The 15993-nt window shown below is 33.8% G+C and overlaps 1 protein-coding gene across 3 annotated transcripts in view; it reads right to left on the bottom strand.

The window, feature by feature from the left end:
* LOC143909607 (uncharacterized) overlaps window positions 1-15993 on the bottom strand; it is a 61327-nt gene that overhangs the window by 16200 nt on the left and 29134 nt on the right. The window contains exons 2-3 of one of the 3 annotated variants that reach the window (XM_077427677.1): window positions 4008-4069; window positions 2289-2781 (exon numbers count right to left, since the gene is read on the bottom strand). In XM_077427677.1, the coding sequence (XP_077283803.1) occupies window positions 2289-2750 (462 nt within the window). In that variant the 5' untranslated portion in view covers window positions 2751-2781; window positions 4008-4069. The remainder of the gene's footprint in view (window positions 1-2288; window positions 2782-4007; window positions 4070-15993) is intronic. The other 2 variants (XM_077427676.1, XM_077427678.1) reach the window with 2 other exon arrangements.

Raw genomic sequence — 15993 nt, 5'->3', positions numbered from 1 at the left:
TTCAAAGTAAATATGTTATATCACTTATAAAGTATGACTAGTAAAATGATAATATTAAAGCTCTATGAAAAAGATCAAACCTACAGTCCTTTTTCTATGTACATATATTATATATTTATTATAATATCAACTGCACTCTCGTCCACAATAAAAAACAACAAACGTGGTATTCCATCATCAACATCGATAGTCAAATATAATATATGTATGTATGTACATAAGTCACGGATCCCTTTTCGCAGATTTAAGTGGAAAATATATACGCATTTTTAACGAAATTTCAAACCGAATCATATTAAAATAAAGTTACTAGAATTAAAAAAAAAAACAACAATATAAATATACGTGTCTTTGAATATTTGTTATGTATCAGGGTACATCAAAAACATTGAACTTTGAAATTTGGAAAAAGCTCGAGTTGGAAAAGACTTTCTGTATCATAAAAACGAATTCTCCGAAACGGGATCCTTTTGTCAATTTCTATTTGTTAACCATTTTTTTTTGCTCTCTAGAGACCAAAAAAAAACAACCATAGGAATATTGACGAAAGGATCCCATTTTTTTCTGTGCTGGCGCACTTCCACGCCGCTCTCTCATCATAACGTAAAAAATAATTTATAAAAATCCTAAAATTTTTTTTGCACTTCTGCCAGCTCATTCAAGTTTTCGATCTTTTAACGATTTTTTAATTCAAGTTCCGCTTTAGTAGTCAATTTTTTTAATTCACCTCATCTTATAAATGAAATATTTTTGCATTAAAAAACCTCTAATTGGAGGTACAAAAAAAAACTGGAACTTTGTCGCGCGTAAAAATTACGATTTGACAAATTTGAATGGGCTGGCAGCAGCAACGCAAATATATTTTTAACAATTTTTTTATTATTTTTTACGGATTTCTCATGAAACATAACGTCTTTTCCAACTCGAGCTTTCTTTTCGGCAGATTAAGGTACGGGGGCGTACGTACTTTAATCTGCCGAAAACAAAATGCTTTCGTGTGTCAATTATATTAATAGCTCCCGAGTAACGCTTGGTAATGTAACGCCCGTTGATACAAACAGAAATCGAGTTGCTGTTTTATATATTATTAGATAAGAACATTAAACTGCGGTGTGGTGTTTGACAAGGAAGAGCACGCATGTAATATTGGACACTTAATTGATTTCGATTTTTTGTATTTTCGTAAAAAAAAAATTGTGGATTTTTAAGCATTATAGTAAAAATTGTTATTTATTATTTAGTATTTTTTGCACTTCACATCTTCTCAATGCTGCCCCATTATAACTGAAAGTCGAATGCGGCCGACGACTACGAAAAGCACTTGAATAAATTTCAATATTGGAGAAGTATCTTTAATAATATAATAAGCTTATAAACGTAAGTACAAGCACATCCAAATAAAAAGCTCGTAAAAATGTCTACACTCGGGCAGATTATGTTGTACTTCCTCGATATATTGGGTTTGAGAACGCACTTATATTATACATACATAAATCAGCTCTTTGATTTTAATAGAGGGTTACAAAAGAATCTAATTAATCGTAAGTGAAACGTAAATGAGTTATGTAAAAAAGGGTCTGCTTAGTAAGAACTTAGCAGATATTTATCATAAAAAACACAAGTGTGACGAAAGGTTTAGACTTCAGCTGCACTTATAAATACATAGTAACGAATAATAACCGATCGCTATGCATTTCTTGGAAAAACACAAATCGAAAGTAGGTAAAAAGCACTTGAAATCTCAACGACGAAATAAATCTCAACGACGAAGGTTTTCAACGACGAAATATGAACGTGAGAATATCTATAGCTCTCAAAGCACGTGTCAAAAGGCAAATGCATTAAAATTCATCCTTATTGGCCATGATAACCGTCGATGAAAGGTTTCCGAAATTTACAGACCGATAAAAATAGCACGTTTTAATTATGCAAGAAATATAAACGCGAACAACATTTTCCTTCGCCTTTAAGTTCCATTTGCCATGTTTTGAATTTGCGTATGATTTTCAAAAAAATAATGCTAAAGCATTTTGAAATATGGACACATTCGACATAATTACAGCTGTGTCTAAAATATGCGCAAGGCGCTCATGAAGATACAGTACGGCGGCTAGCATAAGAAAAGCATGGACACACAAGGCGGGCGACGACGAACATACGTTCCATCATCTGCAGAGCACGGATAAAAAAAAACACGGACAGACAAATCACGCACGTACAAAATACAGACACGCAAGGCGTGTATAAAATGGACAAAGATATAAAATGCGCGCATGGGCGAGCACCACCTGTGGAGTTTGACGGGATTTGTATGTCCGCGTTCGTCCATGACTTCCTGGACTTCGTCCACGACTTCCTGAACTTCGACCACGACTTCCTGGACTTCGTCGACGACCTCCTGGACTTCGTCCACGACCTCCTGGACTTCGTCCACGACCTCCTGGACTTCGTCCACGACCTCCTGCACTTCGTCCACGACCTCCTGGACTTCGTCCACGACCTCCTGGACTTCGTCCACGACTTCCTGGACTTCGTACACGACTTTCTGGACTTCGTCCATAACTTCCTAGCGAGTCAGGAGACACTCTCGTCCGTGAGTGTCTCCTGTAACTGCGTTCGTCTGAGCGCGGCCTGCTCGTTCGTGATCGTCGGTGATCGTCTTGTGTGTAATAGTTTGTGCGAGCGTGCCTTGAGTGTCTATGCTCGTCCGAGCGTTCCCTGTATGTCCATGTTCTTCGGTACGCGTCCATGTTTGTTCATACACGTCTTATCTGGACTAGACTTAACAAAAATAAATCATACAGAGATACATACAGATATATACTGAAAATGAAAACACAAATAGTCGCATGCGGCAAACAAGCCGTAAATTGTTTAAATACAACATTTTTCTACATATTTTAAAAGTCATATAAGAACAGGGTTGCCAGATTTCCAAAATTACAGATCGGAAAATTCACTATTTCGAATGATTAAAAAAAAAGAAATTTAAGAAAGAAAAAAAAAAATTTTAATGTATATAAATAAGTACATACATACGTATGTACATATTATGTACGTAGAAGACAGCATATAAAAAATAGTCACTTAATAATCCACAGTGATCACTAGAGGTAGGATAGTCACAGTGCTATCCATTGTTCGGCAAACCTTTAACAATGCATTTACAACCTTTGAACAATACACGGCCCCCTCAGACTCCGGTGACAAGTGATCACTAAAGAGCGGACCCAGAGCGCGCCGTTTATTGTTCAATTGTTGTAAATGCTTTGTGAAATGTTGGCCGAACCTTTTTTTTTTTGCTCTCTAGCTTTGTAAATAGAGCCGAACCGCCCCGATTCCTGGAAAAAGCAAGCTCTATATCCGTAGTCTAGTGATCACAGTTAGTAAAATATATTAGATACAATTACAGGAATTACATTTCGTTATAAATGCAATAATAAGTTTTATTAAACGTTTTTTTCCTAGCTTTTAACTTCAATATAGTTTCAAAATATGTTCGCTAGCTTCGCTTGATACAAATTTTCTATAGTCATTACAATTGCATTAATTCGGCTTCTACGGTCTCTAACAATAATCTGTTTCTCTCCCTTTCTCCAGGTTGCACTCATTAGACTAAATATTCTTTCGCAAATTGCAATGGAAATTGTTACAAGCGGAGTGATCTTTAAAAAATATTATCCATCTCTCAACATTGTTTTTTCTTCTTCGCTTCGGTAAAAATTTGTTTAATAAACAGACATCTTCGTATAGAAGGTTAACATTTCAAATAATTTTGTTAATTCTTCAATTGGAGAAAATTCGATTCATATGTTTGGTTCATTCGATTTTCATTTGTATGAGTATATTTTGGTACACATTTTGAGAAGTCGGGATTTTCAGAGGCAATGCGGGACTCGGCATTTGTCTGTAGAACTCGGGACAGTCCCGCTCGAATAGGGACGTCTGGCAGCCCTGTATGAGAACGACGAAGATATGCAAAGTGAAAAATCTACTATAAAACTTACCTTTAAAAATTATTATTGTTTTATCCATCGATGCTAGCCGCGTTGTACTTCGTCTCCCTTTACTGAAACAAAAAATAGATCATTAGAAAAAAAGCAAATTTGATTTTCAACTAGCACTGAGCCGAATATTATATGTGTGTGTACAAAAATAAATAATTCTGAAGATTTATTTATTTATTTATTTTAAACAGACCATTGTGGCATAACAGGAATTCCTAAAGCGCCACAATGGTCAAAAAATATAACACAAAAAAGAAAAAAAACAAAATAACAATTAAACATAAACATAAATACATCCATACATACATAAAAAATAGCATTTAATAATAACAGATAAAGTAAAAATATCAAATAAAATATAGCATAAGGAATGCCTTGCACCTACAGCCAGTTTCAATAAATATGTAAGAAACAACTACAAATACAAAACATCCCTGTAAGGCCCAAATGGAAGAGAGTTAATATATTAGGGGTACCGGAAAGTAAACCATTTTTTTTAAATAATAAAAATTTATTAAAAATTATTTACACACATTATTTACAAAATATAATCGCCATTATTATCTTTGACCATCTGCCTATCTTTCAGGCAGTTTTTCAATACCCTTTTTATAGACATTTTCTGGCTTTGACGAAAAATAAGAATTTAAAAATTCTTCTACTTCTTTTGCGTTATTGAATTTTTTTCCTCTCAAAACGTGTTCCATCAATCTAAAAAAGTAATAATCTGATGGGGCGAGGTCTGGTGAGTAGAGGTAGGATAGTCACAGTGCTATCCATTGTTCGGCAAACCTTTAACAATGCATTTACAACCTTTGAACAATACATGGCCCCCTCAGGCTCCGGTGACTACTGGTGAGTATGGTGGTTGCTTTAAAACAAATCGGAATTTTTTTTTCGTAATTGCAGCTGTGTAAAAGCAGAGACAGCGCATGCGGAACCCAAATACCCATTCTGTTGCTTTTACCGATTTTTTACATACCTCCTTACGTTTCACATTGTTTTCGTGTAAGTGGTAATTTTTTAATTATATAATATTAAAACACCAAGCTTTTGTAATAATTTATTTATTACTAATAAATCACCGATAATTTGACGAGTATCCGATTCCACTGTGGCCTTCAACAGAGCATCGTTAAATTTCGGGGGTCTTCCAGATCTCGGTTCATTTGTTAAGCTACTATCACCCGATTTTTTCATATCACACTTTGTAAAAAAGGTTCGGCAAACCTTTAACAATGCATTTACAACCTTTGAACAATACGCGGCACCTTCTGGGTCCGGTGACTAGTCATAAGTAAACGCTAGGGATCGGGGCACTATTGTTAATTTCTTAGAAAAAAATAGTTTTTACACGATTTTTCGCTTTGCCCCGACGAGTAGCTGAAGTCTAGTCATAAGTTGATCAGACGAAAAAAAAAAAGAAGTAAATGCGAAGATTAAAGGGTGGCGAGGGGCCGAAGACTTACATACATGCTCGTGTCTGCGATCGATTCACGGTCATTTCACCGTATGACCTTTTCACCGCGCGACCCTTTCACCTTATCACCATGGAGACAATTCACCATGCGACCTTCAATTACTTAATCGTACAAACAGAGCCGCCCGAAGGGTACCAACGGTCCTGGCCTTCGAAATCGCATTACACATTTGCGCAACTAACATCCATCTCTCCCTACACATTTTTTTTATAATTTCGTCCACTCATCTTCCTAGTGGGCTTCCTTTCACCCTATGGTACCTCTCGGGTACCATCAAAAAAGCGTTCCCATAGTTTTTTCTAAATAACTCGCGAGCTAAGAATCTTTACGTACATATATACATATATAAAATTGAATGTCTGTTTGTCTGTCTCGTATAGGCTCCTAAATCACTCAACCGATTACAATGGAACTTTCAGGATTTGATGTATGCATGTCCGAGAAGCTTACTGTGAAAAAAACGGGAAAAAACCTCTTAATAATAATAATATTCGTAATTAAGATTTTACTGACGCGAAAGTATGAAGCACCATTGTGAGTTTGTTAGTAATGTAATCAAGGAAATGTGCTTGTTAGTAACCACTTTACCAGTTGGTTTATGACGACACAACGTTGAAGAGATGTTAGTTGAGTTAGTAAGCTCCAACCATCAATTGAAACGGGAACGGGAATTGCATGCCTAATTCTGGCATTACAACGCATGCCGGGTTCAGCTAGTATTTAAATAAAATTTCAAGTTTATTGATTTTAGCTGAAATCATGAGTTTTTCAATTCTATCTCCTATCATTCAATTTCCAAACGCCTTCGTCGACATCTCGACAATTACGTCAGTCTAAGTAGGGCGGCCCCCACGTTAGCGGCGTTCTCACTAAGTAGGGCGGCCCCCACGTCTCTCAGGTGGGTGAATAAAGCTCACCGCCCTAGTTGAATAAGTTAAATTCAAAATTATAAAAAGGACACTAATATGCATCAGTAAATACTGATGACCAGAGATCAGCGTTTGATGGATGCTTTTTGCACAAAAAATATTTCACTATTGTGAATTCCTTTACAAAACCATACTTTTTGCCCTCTTGATTTGAACACCAAAATCCATCAGAGTCAATAAAGCATCAAAAAAGCGGGTCTACCTCACGGGCCCGAATGTGAAACGCCCGAAAACGCAAATATCGGAAGGCAAAGATCAAAATTCGAAAGATCTTAAGTCGAAAGATAAAAAAAGGGTGCATGGTAAACGGTACATACTCACTTAATTTGCGCGAGCAGGATACAACAGGAACAAGAGGAACAGGCTTTTCCTCCCGTATTCTGCGCGCGCACCATGTACCGTTTACCATGCACTTTTTTTGATCTTTCGACTTAAGATCTTTCGATCTTTGCCTTCCGATATTTGCGTTTTCGGGCGTTTCACATTCGGGATCGTCACAGAGACCGATTTTTAAGATAATGCTCAATAAAATATTTTTTTTAATGGTTGAGAAACCATGGTGTAGAACATGATCCCAATGAATCACTTTTCGAATGGTCCGTACGCACCAAACCAACGACGATTTTGGGCCAACTTTTAAAACCAGTAGCGTACAAAATATCGAAATAAAAATTAAAGAAAAAAATTGAAATTAAATATCAAAATTAAGCTAACGAGCGAGATTGAGCTAAAATTAGATCATCGTTGATGTTTTGAATTACAACAATGTTTTGAATTACGACGATACGCATTACAACCAGAGAAATATTATAATTACGAGCGATAACTACTGTGTTTCGCCGTCGATGAAATATTTAACAAAAAAAATGTCGGTGATTTGTCAAAGGGTTTTTTTTTCTTTCGACGAAATAAAATTAATAATCACACATTATCCGATAAATTTTACCTCTGAGATGGATCTAATTATTTGATTTATTTCTACGAGAGAAACAATTGAAGACATTATCCGATAAAATTTACCTCTGAAATGATTTAATTAATTGATTTATTTCGACGAGAGAAACAATTGAAGACTAAAAAAATTTCGTTTGATAAACCGACAACGTGCCGGGTTGGGACCATCGCTCGGTCACCCATACTAACACATGATATATTCTCAGTAACTGCGCATTACGGGGAAGTAAAAATAATAATTCTTTGATTTTTTTTTCGATCTTAGTGCGTATCTTCGTAAGTCAAAACATCTTCGACAAACAAAAGTCGAGGATTACCTGTATGTGATTGTTGATGATCTAATTTTAGGTCAATCTCGAAAATTTATTTAAATTGGGCATGTTCTGTTTTAACTTTCAATATTTTATTTTAAATTTAATATATTGATTATAATTTTATTTTGATATTTGAATTTAATTTTAATATAATAATAATATTTTTAATTTTGATATTTAATTTCAATTTTTAAATTTAATTTTTATTTCGATATTTTGTACGCTACTGGTTTTATCCTGCTGGTTAAAACGTTGGACCAAAATCGTCGTTGGTTTGGTCCGTACGCAGCAGAAGAAGAGTATTTTCAAACATCTTCAAAGTCATTTATGTAACTTGAAAATTTTACATCGTTTTTTTTTCTTCTGTTACTGAAGTCAATTGTGACTCAAACGTGCCGCCGAAGCCTCCCAAAAAATAGCCAATACATAACCAAAGAGTTGGGCCGCATGGAAAAAACTTTGATTAACGTAATTAAATTTCAAATTTCCTTTTTTTTCATCAAAAAAAATTTTTTTTTAAGTCATTGACTTTACCAATTCGTAACCCTTTCCGTCTTTCACCCGAGGCAAGTACTTCGCTCGCCTCACCCTCGTACCGGCCCTACATCATAGCAGTCATTGGTAGAGTGAATTATTAGTGTGCAGCATAGATATATAATACACTTATTACTATAGTATTATACATCGATGGTGTGCAGGGTCGACGAGAAGGGAGGGAGGGGGGCTTGGGTAAAGTTTTAGGGCCCAGACGACTTGAAGTGACTCATCCGACTGACCGATATTGATATTTTATATTATTCTATTATTTATTATTCTTCGATCCACGCATTCTGTGTTCGTGTGAAATCGTACCTGTTATATCATACTTTCTTATTCAATTATTTTAAAAAATAACAACCAACATATAAATATTTTTCTAACAAATCTGATAGATTTTTCCCATATTACATATTATTTATTATTATTCCCTCATTTATTTATTAATATTATTTGTGTGACCGACAACAGGATGAATTTTGATCGAATGGGAGCAAATTCATGAATATACAAATACAATCTCAAATCAACTCATACAACCGTATATAGGCTAATGTGTGATGCCGTATAATTGTTTTCTCAGACGACGTGGATATCGTGACGACTTTTAAGAATTAAGAAATAATAACAAGATTATTTTTCGCTCGTAAGCAGAGAAATTATAATATTTTTCTGGTTGTAAATGCGTATCGTCGTAATTCAAAACATTGTTGTAAATCAAAACATCAACTTTAGCTTAATTTTGATATTTAATTTAATTTTTATTTCGATATTTTGTACGATACTGGTTTTAAAAGTTGGCATGTGGTGCCATTCGTTGGCCTGGTGCGTACGCACCATAATACGATTTTTTTTCACCATCGTAATGGCGGATGACACTTCCACTTATATTGATGACCAAACCGAGCAAAATGGCAAAGTTTGAAAACGACCGGATAAGAACCTAAACTTAGTCACACGACCAAATTGTTTGCAAGATAAGAAGAGGTATGTATATCTTTAAAATTTTTTTTTTTTTTTTAGTGGTCATAGGGCCCGGGATTCTTCTTGGCGGCCCTTCTCGTGTGGTAATCTGCTTTGAAGTACATATCTAGAGGTAGGACCGGAAGCGCACCGTCTATTGTTCCATTATTGTAAATGCTTTGTAAAAAAGGTTCGGTAAACCTTTAACAATGCATTTAAAACATGTGAACAATGGACAGCGCGCTCTGGGTCCGCTCTTTATAATAACATATCATCGATAGGAGGGGAATTTTTTTGTATAATATGCTATGTAGGTATATGTGCATAAATTATTGACGATGGGGGGGGGGGGCAAATTTCTATACACTAAATAATAAATATAATGTACCATTATCCAACTTAAAAATAAAATATGATAAAAATGACTCGAGTCTTACAACTTGTATACAAAATATTATTTCAGAGCAATAAAACTGTTAAATAAAAACAAAACCGTTCCTTTAGATATTTAATAACGAAGGGACATTTTTTGGGTCATACTTTGTATAACCAGACACCAGGAGTGATGAAAGGGGTGAGCAAATTCCCCGTACTCGGTACTATTTGAAGGGCACCTAATACTATTAAAAACCACATTACGGGGGAGGAGGGAGGGGGGATTGCACAATTTTTGCACGACTGCACAAAATTCCTAGCTGCGCCAATGCTCCGCCCACATACTAAATATTTCATTGTTATTTTAATCTAAAGGTTCAAACATACATAGAATAGTACACGGTACGTGTTTTTTTAAAATAGTTTTTCACATACAAAAAAAACTACCCCCTAGAGTGTTTTCGATGATACTTTATCCTTGTATTGGCATAGGTGGGTGATCGATAATGGTGAGTCCCATATTTGAAGAACTGCAGGAGAAAATTGTCGAAATAAAAAGTTAGATAGATAGATAAGATCTCAAAAAACGTCCTCCCCAGCTGGAAACCACGAGCATATGCATGCCATGCCGTACGTTCAGAGTGTTTGTTCGCTTTAAATTAAATCGACATTATATATACAGATATCAATAAAAAACCGCAAGCATGTATATGCTCGCAACAATAACCAAATTCAGACAAACCGAATTTTTCGAAGAAGGGAGGAGATGCCGATTTTGTTGGATCCGTCACAACAATTAACTGACTTATTATTTCCAAGACAAATATGGCTGAAAATACACAGCAAACGTACATTTTGAGCATTTGTACATATATACATATAAATATGTATGTAAGTATATGTATATAAAATGGGTTTATTATTCGATGTAGGAAGCGTTCATGCGAATGGATAGGCGTAAATGTAATATGTACGAAAGTATGTGTACATATCTCATAAAATAAATCCTCAAGGATTATAAGATTTTATTATGTAAGAAATACTATTGTGTAACACGACAAAATAAGATTTAATTTAAATTTACGTATCATGCAAACGATAAATGGCGAGCTTCTAGGAAAATCTCAGCATCTCTTTAGACCCGAGTACTTCGGATACGTCAAAAGCGATAACATTGATTATCTGTTTATTGGAGCTGGGAATAAACACACCCTGTCTGTCGCGAAATAAATACGCAATTCGTAAATAGGAAGAGATAATCGCGAATCGTTTGTTTTCCATTTTCGTACATACGGATATTTACTAAATTTTATTAAATACCACTTCGTTTCGATTAATCATCTTTGCAATGGACATTTATGCACCTGTAAGAAATACAAATCCTTGATAAACATATGATTGTATCTACTAACTCCTCAATTTTTATATTTTTGAATCTAGAAATTATCTCAGATACACGAACGAGATTTTCGGCATACTTAATATTTGATTTTAAATTTAATAGACAATTGGCGGCTCCTTTAAATAGTAGGTCGAAGGGAATAACTTATACTTCGGCTTATCCATACAAAATAGCGGACACAACGCTAAATCTTCTAAATTCGAAACTATACAAAAAACAAAAAAAAATATTATACTATGTTACATATACATATGTACATATGTATATGTAACTACCGGTATTCTATTTTGATTTACCGTCAGTACCGACACTCAAATTTTGACCAATAACCGATTTCGGTAGTAAAGGTAATTGAATTCCTATACACACGCGTACATACAAATATATACAAATATATATTTAATAAACGCGTACATACAAATATATATTTAATAAAGGCTATAATGCAACAGTGGCAACCAAAAACATATGTGATGTGTACGGAAGGGGTGCTATCGATGTTCGAAACAGTTTGCAATCGGTGGTTTGCTAAATTCAGATCTGGGAATTTATCAACAGCTGATGAAGAAAGAGCTGGGCGCCCTTCAACCACTGATGATGACATTCTGAAAGCCATACTTGAGCTGATCCTCGTAAAAATACCAGGGACATTGCAATGAAGATGAGTGTTAATCAATCTACGGTGATGAGGTATCTGTATCGCATTGGAATGGTTTCCAAGTACGATGTTTGGGTCCCGCACACTTGTCACCCTTAAACCTGCTAGACCGAGTTGCCACATGTGTTTCTTTGGGTGCGAGACAAAAGCATGAACCGATTTTTGCATCGACTAGTGACAGGGGATGGAAAATGGGTTGTCTATAACAATCAAACAAGGAAACGACACTGGGCTAAATCAGGACAAGTCCCCCAAACCCGTCCCACTAACCACTCCCAAGGCAGAACTTCATCAAAAAAAAGCTAACCAAACAATTAATGCTGAGAATTATTTTGAACAGCTGAAAAAATTAAACTTGGAACTCGTAAAAAAAACGACCCCAACGAATCAATCGTAAGGGTGTCGTCTTTCATCACGACAATGCGCGGCCTCATTCTGCAATGATAACACAGCACAAATTAAAGGAGCTCAATTGGGATGTTTTAAAGCATCCACCTTACTCTCCTGACTTAGCCCCTTCTGATTTTCACTTATTTTTATCTCTACAAAATTATTTAAATTGAAAAAAATTAAATACAACAGGAGGTGAAAACAGCACTAGACACGTTCTTTACATCGAAACCCGAAAGTTTTTATTCAATTGGGATTAAAAAGTTGACGGAAAGATGGGAGACAGTTATCAGCAATAATGGGAATTATATAATTAATTGATTTAATAAAGTTTTTCTGAAAATATTCATTTAAGTTTTCTTAAAAAAATACGACGTTACTTATGCATCAACCTATAGATGAAAGTAGAATCAAAACACACACCCACTTCCAGCTTTCACGCGCACTACAAAACCAGATTAAGCTTTTAATATTATTGAAAATGTTTTCCTGGAAGCAAAATTCTACCTTTTAGGTAAAATTTTCCATGAAATTGCAATTCACATAAAATAATAATCAAATACAGATTTTTTGCTCGAACGACCTCATTTTGTATATGATTTTTTTTTATCTACATATTATTGTTACATTATTAATAGTATTCCATACATATTGGCACTATACATTAAATTAGGTGTAGTATAACTATAAAAATAAAATAGCATAGATATAAATTCCAATAGCAACAATAAAATAAAATAAAATATTGAGAAGCTTATAATTGTACGTATTAAATATTAACTGAAGAGGCTTAAGAGTATTAACGAGCTAACAAGCATTCTACTTATGTACATATTTTGTTCAGAATTGTTCCAATTTCCTTCAGGCTTACGTAAGTATCGAAAATATCTCCCATCGAAAGTTCAAAATTACAAAGCACTCTTATGTATGTACATATAAGCACACTTATCTTCCACGTGTTTCAAAATCGCAGGTTTATAAAACTGCGTCGGAATTACAGCAAACGTTCTATCACATGCGGAACAATACGCAATAATTAATAATACGGAACAATAATTTTGACCATTGTGGCGCATTAGGAATTTCTGTAATGCTACAATGGTCCAAACTTTAAATAAATAAATATGCGCACGGAGGTACAAAGCTCGCACGGGGACACAATGCGCGCATTGAAAAACATCAGCCGCAAAATTACAAAATTGGACATATAAAATGTCATCTGAATCTGCTATAAAAAATGCTATAATGAACTAGCATATTTGTTTAGTTTAAATACACATGGTTAAGATTATATTTGATAACTAGCATGATAGCACTGAACAAAAAAAAAGTCGCAGTACGTCTAGTTAAAAAATAAATATTGAAAAGAATTGATTTTTTTTTTAAATATGTACAAAAAGAATACATTTTTAACTTAAAAAATATTCGATACATAGATAATTAATTTTAAAGCATTCAAAAATCACAATGAACAGAAAAAACATCCGACTATTGATTTCAAAACGCATATATGTAAATACTAGATTTTGAGTTGAAAACTGCAAAAGCCAAAAATCTGTAAAACTTGCGCATTTTTTTACGCGCTTATATCTCATAAACGAGAGGAAACCAACAAAAATCATTATGGTATTCAAATTAATTGGATAAGATTTGGTAAAGATTGATTAGTTTCCGCTCCGGTATTATCTTTAGTTATCATTAGCCTTGTCTCAATAATGTTTGTGTTTTAATTTTTTCATGACCAGTTTTATCGGAACACCGTATACTTTTTGGTAACAAGCTATTTTTTCCGTCTGACGAATCGCGTACATAAGAAAAACCCTTTACATAAGAAAAACAAAAAAATAGAGACATCAAAAAAGGCAAAAATGTTACATGTACATATGACATAAAAAATAAACATGGAAAACTTTTTTATGTAATAAATGTGTATTAAAATACGAAATGACAAAATACTAAATATTTCGGAGAATTTGTCGTTCAAAGAATTGAAAATATGCACAATTTTCATTTTAATTGAATCGTGTTGAAAATAGATTGATAATATTATAATACATAGCTGCCGTGTTACGTCAATTAATAATTAACAAAATACATACATAATGCGATCTCGCAAGTCACTAAAATCTCGATCACGAATATCTGCCAGTGCCAGTGCCAGATATTCCGTATATGCGATTTTCATGGTGACGATTGTCTTGTGCGAGATCGCCATGTGTGAAATAGTTCGTTTACCGTTGATTAAATGATGTTTCTACCGGTATATAATTTACACGTATTTGTTTTTAATACATACACAAGTTATTAATAGACTTCGTGAACCACAAGATCTGTATCAGAGTTTTACCGGTGACTTTAAATTTATAAATTCACATATTGATGTTATATGTACGTCGATATTTTCCAAAGCCTGCGCAAATTCCGCAATTAAAGTTTTCTGCAATGCATTAGCGTTCAGTACATCAAACGAACCCAACAAATGTATTTTATAAGTATACCTCAACCAAATTTGAAAAATAAAAATTCTTAATATTACTGAAATTTGTGGTGTTTTTCAATTTTCATAATATATAACAATTCTTCTGGTCGAAATAAACCGTTATGAGAGCGACTTCCCAAAAACACGTGTTTAACAAAGAGCTACCTCGTAAAAATAAGAGGAAAAATCCCCTAAGCGAATTTTGAACAAAACAGCCCTGATCTTATACGGGTTTTCCTTATAAGATCAGGGCTGTCCAAAGCGCGACCGGCGAAAATTCACAACGTATGATTAATAATCACGCGTTGAAAATTAACAACGTATGATTAATAATCATACGTTGTTAATTTTCGTAAACGGATTATTTTACACATGGCGATTTCGTACAAGACAATCGTTACCTTGAAAATCGCAAATACGGAATGTCTGGCACTCAAATTCTCGTAAGTGTGAAATTTTCGAGATGCGGATAGATATCCTTTGATTGAGATTTTGGTAAAGTTTGCGTTAGCGTTGGAAAACATAGCTTATTACCAAAACAAGGCTAATGATAAACAAAAATAATACTAGAGAGGAGACTAACCAATTTATCCAATTAATTTGAATATGATAATGATTTATGTTGGTTTCTTCTCGTTTATGAGATATGAGCGCTTAAAAAAACGTACAATTTTTACAGATTTTTGGCTTTTGCGGTCTTCAAATCAAAATCTAGTATTTACATATATGCGCATTGAAATCAATAGTCGGATGTTTTTTCTGTTCATTGTGATTTTTGATTGATTTAAAATTAATTATCTATCTATCGAATATTTAAAGTTAAAAATATACTTTCTGTTTCTTTGTCAAAATCTTGAGGTCGAATTTCGTATACTGATTTTGTAAAACAAAATAAGGGGTAGTAATATTAATATGATAAATATATATTTGTATTTATCATATTAATATTAGATTGAGAAATTGTGAAATTAGGTTGGATAATATGATTTCGTACATTGTATGTACATACATACATATATGTATGTACGTATATACGTTTGATAAATTACATATGTAATTTGTTGACTGGTTGTATACAAAAAGGATGAGTCATAATTGCGTAATAACGGTGATTAAAATAAATACACAAGTACATGGAGCAGGAAGTTATAGCCACGGGGAATTCAGTATATAAGAAATAAAAATAATAAGATGAATCGTGTAGAAGGAATGGAAAGTGTTCTTTGGTACATTATACACTAGTTTTTGTAATATAAACAGCTTAACTTTGGCGAATCGAATAGTAAATATTAATTTGTTTTTTTATTCAATTTATTTAAATCGAAAAAAATATATATCGATCCGTCGTCATAGAAACTTTGAATTGTATAGAAGGTACGGAAAGTGTTCTTTGGTACATTATACATTAGTTTTTGTAATATAAACAGCTTAACTTTGGCGAATCGAATAGTAAATATTAATTTGTTTTTTTATTCAATTTATTTAAATCGAAAAAAATATATAT

Source organism: Arctopsyche grandis, chromosome 3 (genome assembly GCF_051622035.1).
Source record: "Arctopsyche grandis isolate Sample6627 chromosome 3, ASM5162203v2, whole genome shotgun sequence".
In the NCBI taxonomy this organism is placed as follows: Eukaryota; Metazoa; Arthropoda; class Insecta; order Trichoptera; family Hydropsychidae; genus Arctopsyche; species Arctopsyche grandis.
The sequence above is the reverse complement of the archived record's forward strand: the minus strand, read 5'-3'. Positions and strand labels throughout refer to the sequence as shown.